At 53.8% G+C, this 26,777-nt stretch overlaps 1 protein-coding gene across 1 annotated transcript; it reads right to left on the bottom strand.

Annotated features, from left to right (window-relative positions):
- Nucleotides 1–6: 6 nt before the first annotated feature.
- WDR90 (WD repeat domain 90) lies at nt 7–26,722 on the bottom strand. The gene is made up of 43 exons (XM_065733015.1): nt 26,713–26,722; nt 26,188–26,366; nt 25,940–26,116; nt 25,578–25,716; nt 24,940–25,110; nt 23,876–23,999; nt 23,571–23,638; nt 22,716–22,825; nt 22,068–22,286; nt 21,437–21,499; nt 21,168–21,236; nt 20,481–20,591; nt 20,261–20,406; nt 19,864–19,921; nt 18,434–18,552; nt 17,836–17,997; nt 17,561–17,664; nt 16,865–16,981; nt 16,098–16,333; nt 15,592–15,731; nt 15,020–15,150; nt 14,496–14,626; nt 14,138–14,299; nt 13,460–13,588; nt 13,048–13,181; nt 12,933–12,970; nt 12,352–12,471; nt 11,778–11,954; nt 10,851–10,951; nt 9,858–9,960; nt 9,271–9,392; nt 8,741–8,900; nt 7,129–7,319; nt 6,707–6,875; nt 6,163–6,274; nt 5,454–5,625; nt 4,802–4,924; nt 4,423–4,603; nt 3,866–3,996; nt 2,811–2,954; nt 1,496–1,615; nt 832–916; nt 7–337 (listed from the first exon to the last, which is right to left on the bottom strand). The coding sequence occupies exons 1-43, from the start codon at nt 26,720–26,722 to the stop codon at nt 180–182; spliced, it is 5,616 nt and encodes a 1,871-aa protein (XP_065589087.1). The 3' UTR covers nt 7–179.
- Between the last annotated feature and the right edge of the window lie 55 nt (nt 26,723–26,777).

Below are 26,777 nucleotides of genomic sequence, written 5' to 3'. Positions count from 1 at the left end.
CCACAATAAAAGACAAAAAAAGAGCACAACGTGCCATAAATAAACACCACAGCACACGCGGAGCGGCACACGCCCCACCCCACGCCCCCTCCAGGGGCCGCGGCCTAGCCGGCGGGGGCGGAGCCGGGGACTGGCGTAGAGCCGCAGCCCGGCTCGGGGCGAGGCCGCCCCGCCCCGCGTCAGGCGGCCAGCAGCTCCCAGAGCAGCACTGCGCTGTGCGAGGCAGTGAGCAGACGGCGGCCGGCGGGGGCGAAGCGGCACAGCTGGACGGCGTCGTCGTGGCCGCCGTAGTCCTGGGGCGGAGCCGCGGGGCAGCGCTGCAGCCGGACGAGCCGCTCTGCGGGGAGAGACGAAACGCGGGTCAGCGGCTGAGGGGTTGCTCCTGCCAGATTCCTTAGGGCAGGGTGGGATCAGGTTGGGTGTGAGGGGACGTTTCTTCTCAGAGAGAGCGGTGATGCGGTGCCACTGCTGCCCAGGGAGCGGTGGGGTCCCTGGAGGTGTTACAGAATCGTGGGGATGTGGCACTGAGGGACGTGGGCAGTGGGCACTGCGGGGATGGCAGCAGTTGGAGATGATGATCTTCGTGGGCTTTTCCAACCTTACTGCTTTTATTTGTCCCTTTCTGACACTACCCTGCCCTACAGCAGGCAGCTACTTCACTGCCAGGCTGTTGTACCCATGGGGGAGCCATACCAGGGTCATAGGATATGTCCCGGTGTCTTTTTTTCCTTTAAGTGAGACACTTGGTTTCCTGCCACTTGTAGGAAGGTGAGATCCCTCCACACTGAAGACAGGCTTCAAGCAGAGCCCACAGCACCCTCTGGTACTCACCGCTGAAGCCAACAGCCATGAAGCGTGCTGCAGGAGACAGGCTCAGTGACGTGGCAAAGTATGGCAAGGCGATCTTCTCAACGACCTGTGCTCCAGCGAAAGAAGCACACCAACATCTCAGACACGAGCGGGCAGCAGAACAGCTGCCTAAGTGAGACCTTCAGGAGGGTAAAGGGCTCCTTCTCCATGGGGAGGCTGACAGATGTACAACCTCTCTCCAAGCCCAAACACCTGCCAAAGGCATCCACTTTCAAGAGGTGACATGGCAATTTAGAGACTGTTAGCGCTCCCAAAAGCAAACACCTTCCCCTTCAGAAGCAGCATCAGTGACTGGCAGCCTGGGGCCAGAGCTGGAGTTTCTGAGTGAAAAGCTGCCGCACTTCCCAGCTGCTTGCTGAACCCTCTTCACACCCACAGGTCTGGTTTTACTTGCAGCCCTCGTTAACAGGAGGGGATACTGCACTGAGAGCTGTCGTTTGGGGCAAGACGGGGTCCTGCTCTCCCCCTGCAAAAAGAGGGGCTCATGTGTTTCACTGAGCTTATCTTGCAGACCCTTTGAGGGAGATGGGTAGCACTGCCTCCCCTCCATCTCGTTCAGCACAGCCATGGAACAGCAGAGGAGCACACACTGCCTGGGCACGGTGCACAGGGAGGGTACAAGTACCTGTTTCTTGCGTAGGCTGTAAAACAAGGCTTCCTTCTGCATCCCAAAGCCGACATAGACCAGAGTACCGTGCTCCCAAGGGCAGAATGCAGCCAGGCTGGGTGGGAGGCTGCCAAGACCCTGGAAGGAGAAACCAAGAAGAAACCAAACTGAGGCTAGCTTCTCCAGCCCAACACAACACAGCGGGGAATAAAGGAGAGCACAGAGGGGTACCAGCCATTGGGCTGCAGGTGTACAAGCAGCAGAAAATTCATGTGACATAGGCTGTTTTCTCCCTCTTGCACTGCCATCTTAGCTGTGCTCACAGAGAAGAAACGAGGAGCAACCACACACTGCCATGGAAACCTGAAGCACGTTGTTTACTGTCACAGGAGTAGGACACACAAGGGTCCAACAGGTTGAATTTTCAGCAGGGCATTATTCCTACATGGGCTCGAAGGCTGGGCTGGATTAATGGATTGGTTTCAACACAAGCAAATACAGCCCAGAAGATAAAATTGTTAGTATGGGATACAAGGTCAGTCCTTCCCAAATTTACTGTGGGGAGACCCGTAACAGCCCAAATGGTGCCTGGGGCTGGGGAAAGCAGGTGGGGCCCAGAAAAGCCCACCTTCCTCTTGCATACTGATGTTGTGTGCACTAGGGTCCAACTCCATGTCCTGTCCCATGCAGAGCCCCTCCCTCTTCTAGCAACATCCTCCTGCTCAGCTTCGGATGGCCTGCAGCCAAAGTGTTCTGCAAAGTACCAGAGACTCAGGGCTGAAGCAGGTGTATTTGGCTCTATTAAAGTCACTGAGCTCCTGGTTCAGGATATTCACACTCACTGCGAGTGTCCATCAGCAGGATGCTCATCATTAGGTCTCTCTTCTGCACACTGCCTGTGCCAGCTTGTGGCTGTGCTCAGTTTCACACAGCACAGGATTATTGGCTCTGTGAACGCAGCTCTTCCTCTTCATGCTCACAAAGTCAGTGCTTCCCAGTGGTTAGGCAGTGCCACGCACAGTTCACACCTCCTATCAGCACCTCAAAAGTGCATGAGCAAGGTATCCCACGAGCAGCAGAAGCCGTGAAGATCATTTTCCTAAGCAGACTCGCTGTTTGTACCCATCCCTCTCAGAGCCCTGAGGCATCCCTCCCCTCCTGGGTGGCTGAAACAACACGTGTAAACACATTGGACTGAGCTGACAAGATAGTTTCACGTGAGATTGGATGCCTCAACATTACATTTACAGGCAGGGAGGGTGTGCTGAAGGGACTGGGGCTGCGTGGTGCTGAGATGGGGACATGAGCATGAGTGGGTGAGGAGCACGCTCACCTTGGGGCTGGCAGGAGCAGGGAAGCTAAGCCAGTCGAGGAGCTCACACTTATCCTTCAGCCAGTCAGAGGCCCAAACACTGACCCGCCGGTCCAAGCTGGTAGCCAGCCACAGCTCACCTCCTTCCACCCCAAAGTCATGGTACTATGGAATACAAAAGCAATGTTACAGCTCTTGCAGTGCAGAAGCTTTAAAGAAAGCTGCTAGCAAGAACTAGCAGAGGGCATGACTTCATGGGAATACAAGGGATTAATGCCAGGATTAACCTCCTGGATTCTCCTCTCATCTGAGCAGTGCTTAAAGTCATTTATCACAATAAAATAGGACAAGGAAGCAGTGATTGCAGAGCCAGCAGCAAGCTCTGGACTGAAAGCCTCGGGAGAAGAGGAGCAAGTGCCTGGCCAGAACAATACAGATCTCTTCCCTTGGACACCTCATCCGTGCATCTCCCAGGAGACTGCAGATACGTGTGTCCTTCACTTAAAGCAGAGGAAGACCTCCTAACTCTGCAATCACCAGGAAAAACAGCTTTGCAGCCTTTTGCAGGTTTTAAAGTCAAGAGAGTTTAGGCAAAGTTACTGTCATCTCAGGAAGCAGCATAAAGGACAAAGAGACTCTCCATGAAGAGAAATAGAAAAAGAGATGCTAAAAACACCCCTGCTGTTTCACTAACAAGCCTTCCAACTTCACAGAGGAACCCTACAAAGAACCAGAGACACACACAAGGGCAGTAAGGAGTGAAGTGGGGATAGCACGCCAAGGCTGTAATTGGGGGCATAGGCCAACCCAGGCTGCCCTCAAACGATGCTGCTCTCAGAGGGCCCCATGCACAGAGGGCCACCAAAGGTTGCCCACTCTCCCAGGCAACCTGCAACACGTGTGGCTTTCCTCCACTGAAGCTATCCCTAAAAAAAAACCCAACAAGTTACTGGAGGTGCTGGGCCCAAAGCAAAGAGGACAACTGACCCAGCCACGCTGCTGCTCCCTCCCACAGCTGTGCAGTGACACAGGGAGCTCGCTCCCACACAGTGCTGGGACACAGAGACAGGTCCTACCTGCTTCCTGATGCACTGGAGGACAGAGATAGGAGAACCTTTGTGGTCAGTGAGGATGCGGATGGTCATCCCAGTGCGAGGGCTGCTGACAGCCACGAGCCCATCACTGCACCCCGATAGGATCATTTCTCCTGTGGTCAAAGGAGAGAAGAGAAGGGGATACTTCCTATAGGAAGAGTCTGATATCACAGGGCAGCGGTGTCTCAATGCACCTGAAAGGCTGGGAACAGCTGAATTAAGAGCTGGGTAAGATGAGATGTCTCAGGGACACCCACTAAATCACATCCAAATGAGCCAATGCAGCTTGTAAACAAGAAGACAAAAAGGAATATTTGCTGCATCCAAACCACTTGCTTGTATTGCTGCCAATACATCTGCCAAAACCCATTTACCACGTGCTCTGCTGACAGGTCTGCCAAAGCTCATTGGTACGAGCTGTCCCCGAGCCCAGGTTTTTGGGTGAGTTGCTGGAGGCAAGGCCTGTGCTTGGGTAACCCTGACAAAACCGAGCTGTGCTCCCCAGACGACATCCCCACTGTTACAACAAGCAACCTCACCATCTGTGGAGTAAGCAATTGCTGTCAGTGCAGTGGCATGGGGGTGCATTTTCAGCTCCATCTCTGTCCTGGAAATGCTGAAGACACGGATGGTGCCGTCACTGTACCCTGCCACTACATGCTGGCTCTTAGCTTCCCACGCAACGTTGGGGTGAGGCTTCCAGGCCAGGCACTGACAGCTCTGCAAAGGAACCAGGGAAGGGACGTGATGACAGTACACACAGCAGGACTGTGCATAGCAAATGCACTAAAGGCTCCACTTGCAAGTATTTCCTCATCTTCAGGTTGGTCAGTGAGGACACAGCAGTCCTTGCAGTCCAAGGCAGTTAGACTGCCCCCTCTACCCAGACAAAAAGCCTCAAGTGCCATGAACGATTACCTGGTTCAGCACTTGAAACTGTACCACCAGCTCCATTCTGCCCAGGGACCAAACCCTCACGCTGCCATCTTCCCCACACGTGGCACAGAGAGTCTCATCAGGACTGAAGGACATCTCGGTCACCTGCAGCAAGGAGGGAGATGGGGAACAAGGGCCCAACCAATGCCACAGCCTGCAGCACATCAGCTCCTCTGCCCCTCCCATCCTCTCAAGACTCCTCCAAACACGATGCCCCATATGTAAAGAAAAGACAGTTGCTTAATTTTTGTGCTTAGATGTAATCTGGGGCTGACAGCTAGGCTTCCAATGGAAATCAGTAAACCTAACCACAAAGCTCAACCAGGCACTACACAATATAAGTGTAAGTAAAATATCTTCTGCCACTTGAAACCTTCTAGTTTAGACCTTCATGTTTTAGGCAAAGGAAACTCTCCATTATCACTTCCAGACATTGCAGCACTCCAGAATTAAACCTTAGTGACTCTGCCAGCTGAATTTTCCACTCCAGCAGAAAGTACCACAGCTAATCACAGGCTGAGGCTGATAAACACCTAAGGCTGGAGCAGCTGAGCATGTGAATGCCTGGAGCACAGCCCCTTGGGCACAGGCATCATGCACGCACAGCAAAGTACACCATCCCTGTCCCTCAAACCTTGCTTTTGTGGCCGCTGATGAGCCGGATGCTTGTGCTCTCCATCCAGTTGATGTACCACAGAGTTCCTGCAGTGGTGCCCACAATTCCCATTTCTAAAGAGTCATCGAAGGCCATGCTGACTATTGTCCCATCCAGGGTGATCTCATGTTCTAGCAGGACGGAGTTAGGTCTGAAGGAAGGGAAGATCCAAAAGAGGGAATGGCTCAGCTGTTGGAACAGACACTGCCTCCTTTAAATGCAATTTTCTAGTATGCACAGTGATGTATTTACAAATCAACAGTTCAGTGAGGGGCTTCCGAATGCTGAACTGGTGTTGCACGGAGACCATCGTTGACAGGAGAGAAAGAAAACAGGGTATGCAGTAGCATAAGAGAAAAAACAAAGGTAACATATTTTCATTAATTCTTTTAAAGGACTTTCCACAAACAACTGACATAAACTCCACCCATTCCCAGCACCGAGAAGGCTGGGCTGTTTTTAGCCAAAAATCCAATAGAAAGAGTCCGTGCAGGAAGAGTCAGCAGTGAAGGGATGGAGAGGAGAAACCAAGGATGAAGAGCAGCAGCGTGGCTGTCAGCAGAGCTTACAGGTCCGTGAGGAGCCACCTTTCAGACAGCCCCTGGAGCTGCTAGATGAGGGGAGCTGCTCCTCAGGAGCACAGCACGAGGTGGGTGCAAGCAGAGCAGATGCTGCAGCCATGACCTACCTGGCCTCAGGCCCCTTCAGCCTCAGCTCCTGCATGGCCCCCACTGCCCACAGGCGGATGCGCTTCGTGTTGCTGCCACTCACCAGCCTGCTGCACTGCCACACCAGCACACCTGGGAGGAATGGAGGCACCCCTGAGCACCCACCCCCGAACAAAGCCCACGGCTCTCAGCCAATGCCCAGCCCACCAACTCATCGGGCAGGACAGGATGGGCCCGCAGTGGTCTGACACCTGCTGTTCTCACAGCCCAGAAGTTGCCTCCCAGCCTCCTCAGCTTTGGCAAGGACACCTGGCTCACAGATCAACTGCAACTGGACAGAGAAAGTCAATTTTTCCAAGCACAGCTGAAATGAGAGGCGTGCAAGCTCAGTGCTGCCCATTGCAGGTTTCTATCAGATTTTTTATGGCCCAACATTGGGGGTATTTAGAATCATAGAATCACCAAGGTTGGAAAACACCTCCAAGATCACCCGGTCCAAGCATCCCATGTGCCACCAGTACTTCCCCAATACACCACATCCCTTAGCACCACATTTGCACCCACCAATCTCGCCCTCATCAGCCTCCCACATCATGAAGCAGTGGTTGGTCTCCGTGTCCCACACGCAGACCTGGCCCGAGTTGGTCCCGCTGTAAAGAAAGGTGTCAGCCCCATAGCAGAGGGATGTCAGCTCCACTGGCCCTAAAACTTTGGGTGCAGGGACCCGATGAACCTGCACATGAAACAGAAAGGGCAAAGAGAATGAGATGCTTAGCTAAAAGGGAAGAAAACCACCTCCTCCCACTCACAATGCATTCAGCTTGTGCATCAAATACAACTGAAAGCCACTCACGGCCAGCATCACATGCTCACTAAGAGAGATCATCAGCTCTGGCAGAACTGTGGGGGCAGAGCCTCCATCTCTCTCATCAGGGCTTGGAAAATGCAGAACATACATTTCAACAGATGATAAAACTGAGATTTACCTTGAGATGAACATCAGCCCCGCGCTGCTCCAGCAGCCAAAACATAACTGCTCCCTTCCCCACGCAGGCCATTTCTCTGTGAGAAAAAGGACTAAAAGCCACATCGTGGACTGGCTCTGAGATACGAGTCGACGACAGGAGTTCGTAAGTGTGGGTACTCCACACAGCAATGGTTGGGTCATTGTAGTCTCCTAGGTAGAACATTAAAGACAGTAGAAGGAGGGAACCAAGCTGATGGAGCTGTAGGCGTCCCTGTTTATTGCAGGGGACTTGGACTAGATGACCTTTAAAGGTCCCTTCCAACTCAAACAATTTGATGATTCTAATTCTGCAGCCTCAGTGCTTTCCTACAATGGCCATCAGCCATCACACACATCGCACACTCATGTCATCCAGTTGTTGTCTCAGGCAGAGGCATGTCTCCTTGCATGCTCAGCAAAAGCCAAGAAGTGCTCCAGTGACAGCAAGGGCTCCGTGATGTAATAGGTTGGCAACTGAGTTGAGGATGAGTAGAGCTGGCCCAGCACTTTGTGCTGGAGGCTGTTGCACATCTGGACCTACAGCAGCACAGTCTGCAGCTGATGTCTGACTCGCCTACACTGGCCTGGTAGGGATTGCAGCACACAGAGCAGGCTTTCTGCTGTTTCTGCATCTTTTGTAACTCTGGCACACCTCGGCATATGCCCAACACTCCAGAGACACTGAGCTCAGCTTTGAACTGAGAAACAGAGGTCACTATTGTCGAGGGCAACACAGAGACGGGAACTGATCTTAATGGAAGCCACCATGTCTGGCTGGCAGCAGGAGGCAGTGGCTGTGGTGATGGCAAGCATCCCCAGCTCTCAGCCTGCACAGCAGGTACCTCATTGGCCTTCCCCAGGCTCCACAAATCAGGGCAGACTTTCAGCTTTTTCCTTCTCTGCAGCCCAGAAAAGAGCTGGAGAAGGAGGGCTCCTCTCCCACGCTGCTCTGCAGAGAGCACAAAGCTCTCTTTCTGTTGAGCAAAGCTTGCTTTTTTTCAAGGGCAGACTTGCCAGCTCAGAGTGGATGTGTCGCCTGCTCCACAGGTCCTCTCTCCTGCAAAACTAGAACTTACTAATGTGTGTCTGTCCTTTAAATGTCCCCTGTCTAAACAAAACAGACAGCTTGAGTGTCCATCCTGTGCTGGCATCGCCACCTGGCAGGAGGCTCTCAGCGTGAAGCCTGGCTACTTCTGTGCAGCTCCAGCTAGGCAACAATAAGAAGTCCAGGAGAAGGCACTTACCTTTGGATACTATATATAGTAACTGCAAACTATTTGCATGGCCTTACCAAGGACTACTCAGCCAGAAAAAAGCTGTAACTTCAAGAAAAACGAGCTTACAGGGCAATGAGACCAAGCCCAACACCCATGCGTGGAAAACACAGGGCACATTTTCCCCCACAAAACACTGACAGCTGCTCACTTGGCAAAATACCCCTGTGCTTGTGGTCACTCCCAGGAACACCTGAGGAGATTACACGGTGCACGACCCACTGTGCTGTTTATTAGGCTTCCTGATCCACTTACAGCATCCTCCTCGTCCCACCTGACCACTCCATGTCCACTCCTGCACCCACAGGGGGTACTCACCGACAGTAGCAAGGAACCTGTCATCCCGAGAGTACGCCATGGCTTGGACTTGTGTCTTGTGGTGGAAAAGACTTGCTGTACAAACCCCATCCTGGGTGTTCCAGATGCAGATCTGACAATGGGAGTCTCCGTCTCTCTTTCCCGAGGCAGAAGCCAGAGCCTAACAGAATGATATGTTGTCACAGAGACCTTGGTAAGTAATTCGAGAACATTTCATTAGTTAGTGTTGGCAACTATTAGACCCAAATTAAAGCCGTGCAGCTGGCAAACAGAAAATTCTGCAACTATCACCTGACAGGAGAAGGAAATGGTGGCATCACCCAAAGGGAGGGAGCAGCTTTTGCTGTCACAGCGAGCCAGCACAGGGAATAGCTAGGCTCAGAACTCATTGGTTTCATTTCCATAACCCCAGGTCTCCATGCAGAAGGTAAAAGGAGGAAGAGACAAACGGGACTTCAGTCAGTGATATTCCTTTAGGCTGAAGTGATGAAGACAAAACACGGCCCTGGCCAAGCAGAAGCCTCTCCTACCTGGGCATCGTGGCTGACAGCAAGCGTAGAGATCTCCTCAACATGACCAAACCAGTGATTCTGTGACCCTGAGTGCAGATCTTCAACCACGATGACACAGCCACACGTGTAGGCGAAGAAGCCTAGCAGAGAATGAGCAGATGGGATGTTTTCCTGTAAAGGCTTTGCATACAGCACCTGCCACAACTCACATCACAGATCAGTGAAATTATTATTTTTAAGTAATACGTAAAAGCTGACTCTCCTCCATAGCCCCTGCAGCACCCTTCCTATTGGCTAGATATTGAGCAAGGCAAATCTCATTTCCCCAAGCCAAAGCAAAGCTGCTGGGCATCACACCAGCTTGGGGAAAGGAGCTGAGATGGACTCCCTGGGAGCTCCCATTCTCCTCTATCTATTCAACAACTGAAGCCTGATGCTGTCCCTATCCATTCACCGGTAGCAAAGAAGGGTTAGTGGGCTTTGTCAGCACTGTGGTAATGCAAAGATCCCCACCCAACAGCTGGAAGAACAGACCTCAGCTCAGTGTGTGAGTGCAGACAGCGAGGGCTCACACACCTCCCAGCCCTGTGGGCCCTTCCCCATACCTGTGTCCGGGTCCCACACCATATTCCCTCTGCCGTTCCCATTGTAGCCGATCACCGTTTTCAGCTTCAAGACTTCACTGCCAGCTGGAGGAGATAAGAAACTCTGCAAGAAAAACAGACACGGGCTTAAAGTGAGCTCTGGGAGGATGGGCTGGGCAGGTACACACATAAGAAAAGCATGCATGCAAGCACACGCGTCCAACTCACACATACAATACACACAGTCGTGCTCATGCAATTCAAATTCAGCATTATCAGAGGATCCGGTACGAAAGGGCACACGTGTATTTAAAGGGGAAACTGCACCACCACAGCCAGGCACAGATGCTTTCAGACAGGGCACAGAACAGGCTGGCAGCACTTCCCCATCCGACCAGCAGCTGCTAATCCTGCTGGGCAGGAGTTCGAGGGGTTTTGCTGACTGGGTGATGTACTCTGAATAGGAACACAGTGAGCCGTGGGGGGCAGAGAAGGGAACTAAGGATGCAAGATGAACGTAGCTGTTCTCCCACCCGCTGTGAACAGCAGAGCTTAGGGAAAGGCTGAGTTAAGTTTCTGTTTTATTATCGCTCTGTTTATTAACAGAGCAGGAGCTGTGCCTTTGCTACCTTCTCTACACCCGATGGATTGCCTTCCCCAGCCTGCTTTGCCAACACATCTGCTTGCAAATATGTGCGTGTGATGAATCACGCCACTGCTCGCTTGTCTTTCACTTTCAGTAGCACAAAAGCCATTTCCATTGCCTTTGAATGAAAGTGTATGCAGATTTGCTGAACAGAAAACGAACTGAGCTCAACTCACTTCTTTGTTAGTCTGGAAAGAGCAGCATGCAGTGGAGAAAGGTGGACTAACATGAAGGGTTTCTGTTTGGACATCAGGCCTGGGGGTGCATTTCACCAAAGAACCAAGATCAGTATCAATTCTGAAAAGCCACCTTGCCCAGCCTCCAAATGTCTCATCCTCCCCTGCCCAAGCAGCCAGCACAGCTCTCACCTGGGGCAGCACGGAGGCCTTAAAGCGAGGAGTGAAATGCCGGTACGAATCCGGGCGGACGCAGCACTGGGACTTGGGACTTTTGGTCTCCTTTCTGGGTTCTGCCATACAAAGAAGAAAATGGTGCTTATGTGACGCTGCTGCTCCTGGGAACGGCTTGGGATCAGCAGCCATGCTGTGGCTTGCCTGTTATGATACTGTGTGTGTGCATATACACTCACACATCGGAGAGGAAAATCCTGACAGAACCACACACGCTCCTGTGTGACAGTGTGAGTGGCTGCAGGAGAAGCACCAGCTTTCCAGGAGCAAAGGAAGAATACCCATCCCCCCCATCACCCCACTCAGCCATGCTCCAAACAGCCTAAAGGGATCCACGCTGCACGCATCACTGCAAAGCATAAGTCACGCAGCCAGAGAGACATCTCTAACCAGAGCAGAGGCACAGTTTTATGTTGAAGCTTTCCAGCAAATCCTGCCTGGGGCTGAGTGCTGGCAGCTGTGTGCTTCTGGCAGCTCGCCACACGCTGCTGGAGCTTTGAGGCTGTGCCTCTATTAATAGAGGTACTGGGAGCTTTAATTTCAGCTGGCTTTAACAGAACGTGCCACTTAGAGATGATATGGGCTCCAAGCTGGAGAGGGGCTTCTGGCACACATAGCAGCAGCAGGGAAAGAGCCAGGCAAACAAGCAGACTTGGGGCCCAGCATGAGAATCCCTTAACACTGACACTAACCATCACATCTGGGACAAGGACGGGACCTGAGGAGCACACCCAGTGGTATGCTGAGTGCTGCTCTGGGACTGTCTGTACTGCATTTACATCAATCTTTCTTTGCTTTTCAGGGACAGACCAAGCTGCCATGCAGGATACATGCTGTGCCCCAAGGAGCCAAGGTCTGGGATAGATGGAGATGAACCCAAGTTACCATTTGCTGATGGTGCAGGAGGCCTGCAGCTCTCCGGCCTCACTTTGGGTCTCACAGTGTTAAGCTCCTTGCTCCTGGCTGGCTCTGCCACGAGGACCGAGGTGTCTCTGCCTTCATTTGCCACCACCCTGCCAGGCAGACAGGCCTCCTCCTCTCTGTCTGACTCTGAGAAAGTACCTGAAGAGAAAGAATAGCAGGACAGAACCGACCGCATCCTCCAGGCCTGCTTCACGCGTGACCGACCCTCTGATGTCTGGTAGGGGCATTCTGCTTGGTGTCACAACCCATCTGTTAGGGTAGAGGGCAAAGCAGACATTTCCTGCTAGGTATGTCCAACAAGGTGTTTCCCACTGCCTTCACAGAAGCTGTGCCAGCAGCTCAGCGTTTGGAGTTGCAGCAGTGATGAACCCCCACACCTCTGGTTAGCTTTGTTCACATTAGAAGCAAAGTGCAGACTGCTCTGCAGGAAGGGGATGAGGGGCAGAGACAGCTCCGAGGACGCCAGAGGACTAGGCAAGGAGCTTTTCCCAAAATAAGATCAACTTCCCCCTTTCCTGCAAGGAATTCCTCTTACTTTGACACCCTGCTAGGTGGGCAGAGCTGACATCCAGACATGGCGGTGAGGACAACAGTGGAAGAGGAATTGTCTGCCGAGGTACATCAGATACATCCTTTAGCTTCTCAGAGCTCTTTTCTGTGACAATAAAAAGCTTTGTGTAACATCCTTTGCCCCTTAAAAAACCTCTCCTCTTCCAGGGGTGATAATGGTGATGGCTCCAAGCTCCTGCCCAGGAAGAGCTGTTTCTGCTCCATCATTCAAGGGAAGGACACGGAGGGGGAACAGCGAGGCCAGAAAGAAGACAGAAGAGATAGAGGCAGGAGGCCGGGGGCAGGGAAGGACAGAAGGCAAAGGCTGAGCAACCTACCAGGAAACCCAGAGTCACTCTGTTCAGAACATCCCCTCCTTGGCAGACTCTCACTGAAAGGTGCTAGTTAACTGGAGACTGCCAATGGGACTAATTAGCCAGTTACCCAATACTACCTGACTATCCTACTGAGGGAAAGAAGCAAAATCCATTTCCCCAACCCAGTGCCAGAAAAAGCATCTGTGGGAGAGCTGCTGATCAGAGCAATCAGGGCAGCAAGCAAACTTACCTGCTGCCGACAGCAGAGGGGACTTGGAGGAACGAGCCCTGGGAAGGCAACAAGAGCAGTGTTACACCGAGAGGGGCTGCAGGAAGGGGAAGCAGAGAGCTAACACGGCACTTACAGGGCTGGGGGAGACCCCTCTGCAGGCAGAGCTAAGAAATCCCAGAGGAAGATGGCATCTCCAACACTGATGACGTGCTGCTGGTCCGGGGTGAAGGCCACCTGGCGCACAGGCTCTGAGTGGCCAATGTACACCTGGGAGAGAGAGCACCATGAATTCCATCACCGCTCTGTCAGACAGGACTGTGGCTGCCACACTGTGGTTCCCTGCAAGCCCAGGGAAGGATGCTTCTGCCCACGCTCCTTGGCAGAGGATCATCACAGAGAGCAACAGCACGCAGTGCTCAAACCTAGGGTTCAACTTAAACACGCTGGCCCAAACCACACATCTGCTACTATCTCCCAGGGATTCAGAGATGCTTTACCTGACGGATCAGGGGAACACCACCCCCTTCCCAACCTGAGGGCAGTACCTGGAAGTTGACGTCGAAGCGCATCCGATAGTCCCACACTTTGATAACCTTGTCACCAGCAGTGAGCAGGTACCTGGCATCCTTACTCAGTGCCAAGGAAGAACAGGACAACTTGTGCACGGGGGACACCTGAGGACAGGGCACAGAACCAGCAACATTAACTGAGCTCTCTCTATCAACAAGTTACACACTTCTTCATCAACAAGAAATGTCAGGTCAGCTGGACAAAGATGAGGGGAATGCTTTTGCCCTCTGGTGAAGTTTAGAGGAGACAGAGATGCCCAGCATTCCTGAGAAAGGTCTGCTCTCTGTTCCTTGTCCTTCTGTTTCTCCAGGAGTGTGGAGTCCCACTGACACACCATGGTCTGGACAGATCCACCACAGTGCAGTCAGATTTCAGAACTTAAGGGGATCACTTGGGTATTTCAGTAGCCCACCTGTGAGACAAGTTAACTAGCCTCCCCCCACCAGCTCGCTCAGTGCTATAATTCAGGTTTCACATCTTTACTCTTCAGCAAGAGGGCAGGAGTGTGGCAGCATGGAAAACAAGGACAAGCTCAGGCTTACCCTGAGCAAGACCACGCTGTGATACCCATGTGCTCACCACTCATGTTTTTCTCAAAGTGCCCAAGCCCCACATGAGGTGATCCCTCAGACACGAATTTCATAGTGCCCTACCTCTCGCACCAGCCGTCCTGTTTTAGCATCAAGCACAAGGATTTTGTTGGAAGAAGTGGACACCAGGAGCTCTCCTTGCCACACAGGAGCAAAGCAGACTCTCACTGCAGCATCCAAGGCCGTGCTGTTTGAATCAAGGATGCTGATGTCCACCCTCAGCAGCTGTGAAACAAGAAGCTGATAAAGAAATATCCAGAAGCAAGCACTGGGGAAGACTCAGGAACAGCTGCTGGGCAGACACTGGGGCTGCTCTGGTGACTCTCCTAACACAAAGCTATAGAGTTCCCCACACCCTGGCTGGTGAGGCCCTCCCCAACTCTCTGCCCAACCCCTGACCTATCTCAGGTCCTGCTGGTACCTCATCCAGTGAGCAGGCCTCCATCACGGTCACAACGTACTTGGAGGGCCCCACGAAGGCCAGGAGCCGGCTGTCCCCACTGAGCACCAAAGCATCAGCACCACTGCCAGCATCCCGGGCCACCACGTTACCTGAGGGTCACAGTGAGAGATGAGGGTGAGCAATTCCTTGTGTTCATTCCACCACCACAATTCCTCTGTTGTGTCCCGTGGCCAGGCACTGAGCGTGGGTTTCAAGCCAAAACTTGGCACTGACAATTGCAGCAATGACACCAAACTCTGGGGATTCTGGACAAATTGCCACACCTCTCAGGCCCTGCTCTTTCTCCACACTCACAAGGGGCAGGAGCTCTTTGTACGATGCACTTTACAACACAGCTCCCCTTCCCTGCCCAAGCTTCCCAGTGCTGCTTATTTCAAGGAATAAACACAAACGATGCAGCTCTGAGTGGGCTGAGCCTGGTTTGATGTCTGTGCTACTAAAAAGATTGGAGAGGTAAAAAGAAAAAGGCCCCAGGGACCTACCCAGGACTCTCAGGATGTGGCTTTTCTGCGCCACACAGCTGTAAAGAGCCAGAGTTCCCTGCAAACAGGAGCTGAACATGAAGTTGCCATCTGGAGAAAAGGTGAGCCCAGCGATCCGAGTGCGGTGCTGCCTGAAAGAAGGCAGAAGGGCTGAAACAGCTGACAACAAAAAAAGCCACAGAACAGCACAGCAACATCAAGTGCAACACTGTGAAGGACCCAAGGGAGCAGAATAACTGGGGATAAGTGGAGAACCAGAAGCACGTCCATGCTTACAGCAGTGCAGAGCTGCTGCTGGATGGGACCAGCTCCATTCCCCCATAGAGCAACCCACTTCCCGTGCTGAGGCTCACCAGAGCTCCCTGCTCATCCAGCCTCTAGGAGAACCCCTCTCCTACCACCAGCAGCTGTCAGAGGGCACACAAAGCCCTTAGTGCTGCCACAGGTTGGCACACGACAACTGTCAAGCCCCAGAAAAGCAATTTTCCCACCTCTGCAGCTACCAGCACGGCTCCTGCCACAACACCCATCATTAGAACCCCTCCTGCACCACTGCAGCTCTCACCACTTACTTGTGCTCTGCCAGCAGGTCGGAGGCAGTCAGGCTGAAGGTCCTCACCACACCACTGTCAAAGCCACAGGCGAGGATCTGCTGGGTGGGGTGGAAGGACACGGCACACGGCATCTCATCAGCAGCTGTGAAGTCGTAGAGCTGCAGGGAAAACACAGCACAAAGCTGGAAGGAGCTGTGCCACAGCAGCCACACAGAACAGAGCTCCACCACTGCAGTCACACAACAGAACTCTGATCCTTCCTGCTTGCAGCCAAAGCCCAGTGAAGTCCTGGGCCTTTGGGCATTTAGATAAAGCCTTTGGGAACTGTGCTTCTGTTAAAAGCACTATTCACAAGGTGAAGGGAAAGAAAACAAATTAGACTGCTTTATTTAATTACACCTTCAGAAACTAAGGCTCTGAGAACTCCAGGCTCCAGAAGGACTGCTTGCTCACGGTACACCCCTTGCTTCAGGAAGGACATTTAAGGGCTCTTAAACCACGCAGCTCTGACAACTCTCCCCCACCTGCTGCATGGACACGAGGTCCCACACCCGGATGGTGTTATCCTGAGACACCGTCGCCATCTGCTTCCACACTCCCTCCACTGAGAAGGCCAAAATGGAATCCTCGTGGGAGCGCATCAGGGTGCTGTAGCCCCGGGTCTGGATGTCCAGGTAGCCCAGGTTCCCAGCTGCAGTCGTGCACAGGACTTTGTGGCCATCAGGGCTGATGCAGACAGAGCTCACCGGTGCCTCGTGCTCTGGGGGAGGACACAGCACTCAGCACAGCCCCACAGAAAGAGCAGGGCACGTGGGGCACAGCTGCAGAGCCAGATGCATACTTGGGCAAGTAATGCACGTAGGAATAAACTTCCCACATGATCTCAAGATTGAGCACTTGCAGGTTTGAGCTCAGTGATAAATTAGTCTCTGCCCTTTCTAGCAGTCCCTGGGCTCTGCTGTTATATGGTGACTGTTTCGAAAAGAGTGAAGAACAGCTTGACTTCTCCCCTAATTTTTCACAGATGGATGAGCTGTGGGTACAAGGGCACAGAAATCAAGATGCACTGCCTGTTCTCCCCCAGGTCCCTCCTGCCTCATCCCTAGGAGTTACAAGAATGAACAGGAATAAACAGTCACTCATGTAAATTACTTCCAAGACAGTCACCCCCGATGACAGCAGGTGGAAAAAATGCCCTCATTCTTACGAGTTACTTTAGGAGATGTCAGAGTGGGAGCTTTGCTTCCCAGCAGCAGGCTGGTGCAGCGTGGAGGTGGGGAGGACAGCTCACCTGCTTCGAGGACAACAGCAGAGAAGTCCAGTGGCCACAGCCGCAGGTAGCCATCCACAGAGCCCGTGGCACACAAGGTTGAGGAGATGCTGATACTGTTTATAGCAATCCCAGGGCCTGAGAAACCCAAAAACAGCACTTAGTTGTATGCTGGTAGAAACATGAAGACTCAGATGGAGGGTTCTCCTGACCAAGAGCTATGCCAGCAGCCAGAAACCCCACGCTCTAGGTTAATTAGCTCCACTCACTAAAGCAAAACACACACCAAGTTTTAAGAGAGCAGTGACACTTGAAAGTGAATTCTTCCTGCTGTTAAAATTAATGGATGGGCTGAAAGCTGTACCACTCAAAACACAGCATCAAAGGTTTCCCAAACACTTCGCACAGGCTGAGCAATGAAAAAAAACAAACCCAGATTCATCCTTTCATTGATCTGCTCTGCTTTCCCACATCACTACATTAAGAATCTCATCAGCAACTTCAGACCCCCGTTCCACGTTTCTAAAAGCAGTGCTTCTCTGAAAGTGCAATCAGCATCGAAAATGCTCAAATCCTTTCTTAAAATGATTCTTTGCTGCACTATTTGTGGTGCTTAAGGGGAAAACAGCCAGCTAGCAATGATCTCACCAACCCCAAGCAGCAGCAGACAGCTGCTTTGTGTCATGGGGCTCAGATCTACTCCCCGTGCCCACCTACCTGCCCCGTCCTGCAGCTGTGCAGGCAGCAGCCGCCGCGCAGCCCGGACACAGACATTCCTGTAGTCCACCTCCAGGACATGGCCACTCCTGCTGCAGACAAAGCTGAAAGGAGAGAAATGCCTGCTCCAGCTCCCAAGAGTTACAAGGACTCACGGCTCGTGTTTCGCTGAAGCTCGCTGGGGAAGCAGAGCCTGCTGAGGAGGGGAGAAGCTCCCAGGGGGGAGCCAAGCACAGTGCCCCGGGGACAGGAGGAGGCTGCAGCCCCATTCTTACAGCGTGCGGTCGTCGGGCTCGCGTGCAGCTGAGTGCCCCTCCTCGAAGGCCAGGTCGGTGAAGTCCAGCGTGTGGTACTCGCCCAGGTTGACGGGACAGGAGCGCAGCGCTCCGCTCCGCACCCGCCACAGCCTCACGCTGTCCCGGCCACACGACACCATCCTGTCACATGAGAGATGGGGTAAGGAATGGGAAGAGAACAAACCTTGCTCCTGCAAGCCCAAATCGTGGAACCACTGCATGGTTGGCTTGGAAGGGACCTCACAGCCCATCTGGTTTCATGCCGAGGGCTGTGCCCCCCTCCCCCCCCCCAGCTCAGGCTGCACGGGGCTGTGGGCATCTCCAGAGATGGGCACCCACAGCTCTGGGCAGCAGCGCCAGAGCCTCACTGCACTCTGAGTAAAGAATTTCATTCTAACATCTAACCCAATTCTCTCTTTTAGTTTAAAACCCTCCCCTCTTATCCTATCACTATGAGACCATGTAAAAGTTGCTCTCCATCAGGTCTACAAGCTCCCATTAAACGGCCACAGCACCTTGAGCACTCCACAGCCATGCCCAAACTGCTGCTGCCTGTATGTTTTCTTGGCACCCCTACCTGGTATCATCAAAAAAAGCAATCTTCAAGGTCTGGATGTCCACATCCGTGTGCGCTTTGGCCAGCACCAGCACTTCTCCACCACGACTCACCTGGGCAGTGTTCCACACCATCACCATCTGAAAGGGAGACAGCATGGCAGAGCAGCTGAAACATGGAAACCTTGGCAGAGGAAGAGCTTTTCAACAGAACAAAACTGCTGCACAGCCTGGGGATCGCTCTGCAGCTGCTAACAAAATAGAAAGAGGGAAAGATCTTCTCATGCAGAGGGTTCAGGACAGTCCAAGCAGCTCAGCAAAGTCTCACTGCAGTGTTTGCCTGGCAACTGCAATTACAGGTCCTAAATCTGGGGCTAACTGGCACTGGGGCTCAAATTTGGGAAAGAAAATACACAAACTCTGCTCTCTGAGCTGGAAGAGCTGCACCACAGCTGAGATGATCCACAAGAGCTGGAGGTTGCAAGTCTGCTGCCCTCCTCCTTGTAGCATGCTGCTCAGCTCCAGCAGAGCTTGCCCATGGTGCCAAGCCATGCAGCAAAGCAGTGACAGTGCCTGTGGTCTCAGAGTATGGCCAGGACCTCCCCACCTCATCGAGTGGCCCCTGCAGGTCTCTGAGTGAGGGGATGGACAGGAATATGGAAAGATCACCCAAAGCCAAGGGGACAAACAGTGAGGACAGGTAAGTGATCCAGCACTCTGCTCTGGGTCACGCTGGATCTAGCACAGCCTGCAGCATCACCCCAGCAGTGCTCCTGGGCAGCCCACAGGCACCTCCCCAGCTATGGGTCTCCAGCTCCCATCTGGGTTGTGGAGCACTGCCTCGTGCTGGTTAAAAGCTGGAGCAATCCCGAGGCTGTTTGTTTTTTCCCTGCAGGCAGTCAGCAGTGGCACAGCTAATTGCTGGTAGCTGCCAATAAGGGATTGTTGGGTGAAAACAGTTGCACTGATAAAGCCCCAAAAAACAGCTTTATTTTTGACTGCTACGTGTGGGATCTGCGTCATGCTCCAGCTACATCAGTGGGTGGCAGCTTCAGCACCCAGCACCCTTCCAGCACACAATGTCTGCAATGCCCAGAATGGAAGGATTAAACCCCGCATCTGTCTGCCTGCCCTTCATGCTACAAAAGATGTATTTTGGGTTTCAGTCAGTGCCCAACCTCCCGATTCAATTCCCACTCCTCAGCTACGTGCTCGCAGGGCTTCCAGCACAAGGTGCTGTGTGAGCATGTGTCCCTCAGCCAGGCAATGCCCTGCGTGAGCTCACAGCGATCCCCGCAGGACAAAAGCAGAATCCTCCTGGCCTGGCTGTCAGCTGGGAGCCAGCGAACCCACAGCAGTGCTCTGTCTGCACAGCAGCTGAAGGAACAGCCCTCCCACACCACTTGCTCAGCAGGGCAGGGGAAATGCCATAAAACAAATATTACACCTCACCGTTTTGCCGTGTCCATCCTTTCCGACGCCACAGAGAACGGCTCCGCTGTAGGAAAAGCTGCAAGAACCAGGGGGACAGCTGGTGAGGGGCTGCACCCCGTCCCCAAGCTGGGAGACAAGTGCAGGATGTGGGGAGACCGTGAGTGCTGAGCTGTGCTGGGGGAGCAGCCAGCAGGCCTGCTGAGAAACACAGGGAGCTGATGGAGAGCTGTAATTCACCCCTGCTTTATCACACAGCTGCCATGCTGCAACACCCGCCAGTCGCAATGACAGGCCCTAAATACCAAGGCTGCCCGGTGATAGGGCTCACGTTTGGCACAGAAAACACACAGTGGGAACCCCATTTTCTGGGCTGCACTGGGGCTGAGCACACGTCTCCTCCAGGGCTGGCACCTACCTGAGAGACACGAGGGTCCGCATGTGGGTTTGGAACACAGCTAGGCAGCTGCCCTTGGGGAAGTCCCAGAGACGCAGCACGCCCCGGGGACCTGCCTGAGCTGAGGCCAGCAGGGTGCTGCTCCCATTGAACGCCAGTGCTGACACCTGTGGGACATCAGAGAGCTGGGACAGGAGCAGCCAGGGGCGACTGCGTGCCTTCAGAAGGAAACCACATCTACCTTATCTGTGTGCCCAGTGAAGAACCTCTGCTCACCAGTCTGAATCTGCAGGGTTACTATCACTGCGTGGCAGGGGTAGACCACTGCAGAGTTGTTCTGAGTCCACAGCGCCTGCAGGAGCGAGGTGAGATGAGGTGAGATGAGATGTCACAGGGACCACGAGTTGGAGACAGAGGTCTCGTAAACACACAGCAGTCTTGGAGACACGCTGCATACGTGCAGGAGCAAACTGCTTCCCCCTGCAGCAGGTATGCTCCTATCAGCAAAGGGAAACTGAGAGCGAGATGATGTTCTCATTAGCTCAGTGTGCGGACTGTGTAATACACACAGCCAATATGGGGGAGGCAGATTTTGGCAGAGCCTTGAACTGGACAAACCCCAAAGACCCCTTCTTTACAATTAACACCCCAAGACACGACGCTTTTCTAGACACCAACAGAGTGGCTCTCGAGGCAGAATTTGTTCAAAGGCAGAAGCCAGGAGATCTAAACGGCCCACACCACTTCTGATTTCTGCCACTGTAACAGCAGGATGCCCGTGCACAAACACAGCCTCGTGCCCATTTGTCACAGGGCCATTTTCCCTAGCAAAAAACGCTCCAGAAGCATGGTGTCTGTAGGCCCTTCACTGTCTGAGAAAGCAGCATGGGGTTACAGAGAAGCTCACACAGCTGCCCGAGGTACTGACCCACTTGGTGCTGCAGCCTCCAAAGCCAATCACCTTCCTCAGCTTCAGGATTGGATCTGGTAAGAAGCTCTGGAAAAAAAAAAGTCAGAGCAGGATGAGGACAGCTCGACGCTGCTCTGCCACGGTGCTCTGATTGCTGGGCCCCTCCGACCCCATTTCTTGGCTCTGTGTGGCACAGGGACAGCTCTGCTTTCTCTCCAAGGGGCAGCTTTTATTCATCCCAGGAGAAGTCAGATCTGGAAGGCAGAGGGGCTGGTGCACTGCCTTACCCTGCAGCAAGAGGCTCTCCCACCGGCTGGTGCATCTGCTCTGGGGCCCTTCCTCTGCACACCCTGCACAGGTGGACAACAACACAAGTGCCTTGGTGTCAGCACATTCACACACAGCATCCTCCTTTCAAGACACACAGACAGGTGGTGAATGAGAATGGACAGCCAGAATAAAAATAATGCTAACAGAAGCATTCTGTAGCATTAACTCAAAGTCCAGTGCAAAGCTTGTTTCCTCTGTTGTTTCTGTGAGGCTCAAAGCCATCAGCCACGAGTGTCCCTGGGGGACCCAGAGACATCTCCAGCAGTGTCAGCCCCACAGCAGCGTAAGGGTAAATGAGCAGAGCTGGGGGGTGCCAGGGCTCCATGTGCTCAGCACAGTCTGGGAAGATGGAGCAAGGTGCAGGGCAGAGATTGGTGTTTGGCAAAACCCAGTGCTATAAACACGTGGCTCACAGGGAGCCCTGACACATGCAGGAAGCAAAAGCTCACGTCCCAGGCAGCAGAGCTCCTGCCCTTTTGCCAAAGCGTCCCACCATCAAAGCCCCAAAAAGTGGGGAAATGGCAAAGAGAAAACCACAACCACGCTGTTGGGACACGGGGCTGCTGTATCCTCTGCTTGCTCACTCACCTCTTCTGAGCCTGCATGGGTGCCATGGGCAGCTCGCTTGCTCCTCCGGTGTGCATACACATGGATGCCACCATCACTGACAGTTGGGGACCGCCCGGAGTCCCCCACAACATGCAGCATCCCATCCTCTGTGTCCCAGTCCCCAGCACGCAGGGTCTCTGGGGCTGCCAGGTGAACCTCAGGAATGCTTCCTGCAGCTGCAGGGCACCGGTGTGGCACCTGGGAAAGAGCAAAGCCCCGGGCATGGCTCAGCCCTGCCAGCACCCAGCGCCCACTGCCAGGGCAGAGACAGGGGGACACTGGTGTCACTCGTGAATGGCTCTGCACCCCCCCCAAGTCCTTCAGCCTCCAGCCCTCATTTCCTATCTTTAATTGGAAGACAAACGTATCCACTGCTCAGCTGAGATGGGGGTGGATGTCTACAGATTACAGAGCTGTTGGCATTTATCTCTTCTTTACTCTGTGGTACACCAGAGCGAACCACTGAGTTATTAACTGTGGGCTTTGGGTCAAAAAACCATGGCCAGATCAGGCTGCAAATGACAGCAGCTTCTACATCCTATGTACAGAAACAAAAGGAGAAGACGAGGGGAAAAAACTCCCTGTGAGGCAGAAAGAAGTCACACCCTCCATCCATGGCACACTTACAGCTTTGGGACTGGTGATCTGCTGGACAAGGGACAGCCGGTCACGAACTGCTTTGGTGAGTGTCACCGGCTGGGGCAGCTGGCAGAGGAGCTCCTCTGAGGTGTGGCCACCTGGGAGACAGAGGAAAGGGCTGGGCTCTTCAGAACCTCTGCCCTGCTAGCTACCTACTGCGCAGAGGGATTATAGAATCATTAAGATTGGAAAAGACCTCTCAGATCACAGAGCTGAACCCCAACCCAATCCACTACGCCCACTGTGCCATGTCCTTCAGTGCCACATCTCCGTGGCTCTGTAGCACCTCCAGGGATGGTGACCCTTGGCAGAGTGCTGCTGCAACACCACTGTGAGAAAAACTTTTTCCCCATATCCAACCTGAACCACCCCTGGAAGCAAAGAGCCACAGCACTCAGCTGCTGATGGAGCCTAGGAAGGCGTGGGGACGAATTGCAATGGAAAATCCATCTGGGTCCCCCTGGTTCTACACTCACTGGAACTACTACAGCAGATACACAACAGACATAATACACTTTGGACTTGTTGCCCTGGGTTAGAAGGGAAAGGACTGACCCCAGGAGGCTCACCGAGGGCTGTTTTCTCGATGCTCTATAACAGCTATAAAAGCATAAAAACACCATACAGCTTCTTGAGTAATTTATCCAATTTCTCAACCAAGAAACATCTTTGCTCTGGCTGTCTGAGCACTCCCAAACAGCAAACATGGGCACTTCAGCTGACCCATGCCAGCCTCAGCTCCTGGCAGCTCTTCCAGCACAGACCATGCAAAGCACTCTGATGAGCCCCAGAGGTGCTACTCAAACACAAGTGTGTCCCACACGCTGTCCCCAGCCATCCCACCTGCTGCAGGACTGGAGCAGCTCCTCTGGATGGAGTCGTACGGCAGCCTGGAGCCATCAGGTGGGAACCTGAGCAAAATCAGAAGGCACCACATAACCAGGACTCTGCACAGGCATGCAGGATCTCACAGTACCCTAGGTCTGGTGCAGAAGCCGTTCTCAAGAGCAGGTTTTGTTCACTGCCTCCTACAATACTCCTCCTTTTGCCCCCATGAACAAATCTGCTGTTCCTTAGCCAGCTTTACCCATCACACACTGACCTGCCCCTGGGAGCAGAGCTCTGAAGCTCTGCGGTGCCATCAGTACCTGATGTAGTCGTAGTGGTCGTGCCACTTCTCCCCCTTGGGCACTGGGAAGGCCATGTCCCGTGGCATTGGAGCTGCCCCGATGCAGGCCGGGCTGGCACGGCGGGACCCGGACAGCGTCACTCCTGGTGGCACAGGAGACAGAAGGCTCTGCAAGGAGCTGCCTGAAATCAGCTTCCAGCAGGACACAATTCCTCCCCTAAGGAGGCAACGAAAACACAAAGGCTACAACTGAAGCACTGTAATGTTGAACAACGAATGAACCTTTGTGCCCTGAAACTCTCAACTTCCAAAGGCAAACCAAAAAGACAGATCCCTGGTGTGAAGTCATAAACCACCCAGGGCCAGGATTCACTTCATCTCTGTGATTTCCTTTATTTCTGTGTGATCTGTGCTAGGGCTCTGCTCCAATTTTCTTCTTTCCTTGATGTAGCTGTAATTTCACAACAGCCTTCACTACCAGCAAACCTCTGGAGCCTTTCACTGCATGCAGTGTCTCCAAGTCCCACCAGCAGGCCAGCGAGTTTGGGCAGGATTCCAGCACATACCAGCAAATCAGAAATGAAGGTTTTAACTGAGTAACTCTGCCACAGGGAGCAGGTGGACAAAGAAAGCATGCTGGAACATCTCTGGATTTCAGAGACAAAAAAAAAACAAAAAAAAAAACCAACAGAGTGCATGGGCACAGCCCTGGGAGAGGTTTGGTAAGGACCTTTTCCTCCCTATAAAATACTAACTTTGATAAGATACTGAACTTTTTCTACTCCTACTGTTCCAGCTGGAAAATGAGATGACAATTTCCTCTCCAGAGAGGTCAGGAGGCTGCGTCCACTGCTGCACACGGAACCTGCCCACATCACCCTGAGCATTTCTCCCCTTCTGCTTCCTATGGCTGCTGCACTACAGCCAGCCCAGTGTTTGCCACAGACATGTTCCCATGCTAAGAATTCAAGCTGCTCAGTCAGAGGCAGTGGCCCTGCTGCACTTCTGGCTCTGAAATCAGTTTTCAGAACATTGGGGTACAACCAGGCTTGGTTTAAAACTCGCAGGGTCTCGGCTCCCCACCTGGCTCAAACAGCAAGTCGCTGGTACAGATGTTTTTTACCAGCAGGTTGGAGCAGAGCTTGATGCTCTTCAGGTGGCTGTACCGCCGGCTCAGGTACAGGGAGAGCACGTAGTGCAGGTCAAGCACCAGGCACGTCCAGCGCGTGTCAGCAGGGGCTGCTCCCACCAGGTCTGCAGACAAAGAACCTTCACAGACACCAGGAGACACGAGGTGGGTGGCACACACACGAGCTGTGCCCCATCTGTACTGTCACCACTCTGCTCCTCCACCCACACTGCCAGTCTGGGGCTGTGCTGTGTTAGTCTGGCTGCAGCAATGCCACCATGCTCGGTGCACCAAGTCTTCTTCCCTGAGCCCCAACATCCCAGCCCCCCAGGGTCCCTCTGCAGCTCAAAGAAAAGAAGAGGCCCCCAACCCCTCTACGCCTCAAGTGAAAACTATTGACTGCTCAATATCTTCCCCCAGGCTCAACCTCTGTGCTCCCATCTAGCACAGATGTGAGATCAGGAAAGTCACCTCACCCACTGCTGTGAGCTGCAGGAGGGACAAGGGCCCCCCCCTCAAGTTTCCTGCACCCACACCACCAAGTTTCTAAACCCCATTGATTTTCTCGTAACTCCCTTTGGCCACCTCTTACCTCTCCTGGAAGCCGTGGCTGTGCTGTCGTGCAGCAAGCCCCTGGCTGCCCCACAGATGAAGGGGAACTGGAGCCACGTGGCCGTGGATTTGAACTCCCTGAACAGGTTGGAGAAGGAGACACGCACCACCAGGTTCTCCTGGGGACAGAGGTACATCATTCATCCTGCAGGTTGGGATTGGGAGGGATCTCCCAGCCCTCCCAGCTTTCCTGTAACCCCCCTTAGGAACCAGACAGCAGCCCCAGCAGCTCCCACACTGACCCCAAAGGAGCGCAGGGCTCTGTCCCCTCCTTAAACCTCTTCTGCAGCCCCCACCGGGGACCTCATCCCCTCGGGATGCCCATCCCACAACTCCACGCACCTCGGTGGCCACGTCCAAGTGCACCACGAAGTATTTGCGGGGCAGGGGCCGGAACAGCAGGTAGAGGTAACGGCCACACAGCCCCAGAGACTGGGAGCCGGTGCGGGGCAGCTGCAGGTAGTTGCTGGCAGGGATGGAGCCCCGGATGCGGTACACGGTCCCTTTCAGTGTCTTGTCCTGTGGGAGAGCAGGGTCACAGGGCTCTGCCGCCCCACCTGGACAGGGGACAGCCCCGGTACCTCTGTTACCATCACTGTGCTGACATCCCCCTCTTTGGCGGAGCGTTTCCATTCCTCCACGTGGAAGTGCTTGAAGACGTTCAGGTAGGGGCTCTGCCACGCTGCAGGGACGTGGTGCGTGGGGGACGCAACGCGGGGGACAGCACGACATCGTCGTGAGCCCCTTCCAACCACCCCGGCGTTGTGTCACCACCCCCACTGCCCCAGCATCCCCACCTCCCGCTGCCCCCCAGCCCCTACCCCAGTCCTTCCAGCCCCATCCTGGTGCTCCCCAGCCCTGTGCCAGTTCTCTTCCAGCCTTGTCCCTGTGCCCCCAAGTACTCCCCCACTAGGTCTGTCCTGGTGTATCCCAGCGCCCCTGATCCCCCCAGCCCTATTTATGTCCCCATCCCACCCCAGCCCTATCCCAGTGTGTCCCAGTTTCCCGCCCCCCCCTCCCCAGCCCCGTCCCGGTGTCCCCAGAGCCCCCTCCCCCTGCTGTCTCGGTGTGCCGGTGCCCCCCATCCCCACCGCGGCGCGTCCCGCCGCCGCTACCCGCCGCCATGGCTCAACCGTCCCGCGCGCCCTCCACCAATCCGCGCCCGCCCGCCATGAGGCCA

This window comes from Cyrtonyx montezumae, unplaced genomic scaffold (assembly GCF_038088225.1).
Source record: "Cyrtonyx montezumae isolate F1298 unplaced genomic scaffold, pur_monq_1.0 scaffold_16, whole genome shotgun sequence".
Taxonomy (NCBI): Eukaryota; Metazoa; Chordata; class Aves; order Galliformes; family Odontophoridae; genus Cyrtonyx; species Cyrtonyx montezumae.
Note: the sequence above shows the minus strand (reverse complement) of the source record. Positions and strands in the feature narration are given on the sequence as shown.

Coding starts and splice junctions, on each gene's coding strand:
- WDR90 (XM_065733015.1), bottom strand. Junction 26,117..26,187: donor GGGATGTCAGCACAGTGATG/GTAACAGAGGTA, acceptor GCTCTCCCACAG/GACAAGACACTGAAAGGGAC. Junction 23,639..23,875: donor GACCACTACGACTACATCAG/GTACTGATGGCA, acceptor GATTTTGCTCAG/GTTCCCACCTGATGGCTCCA.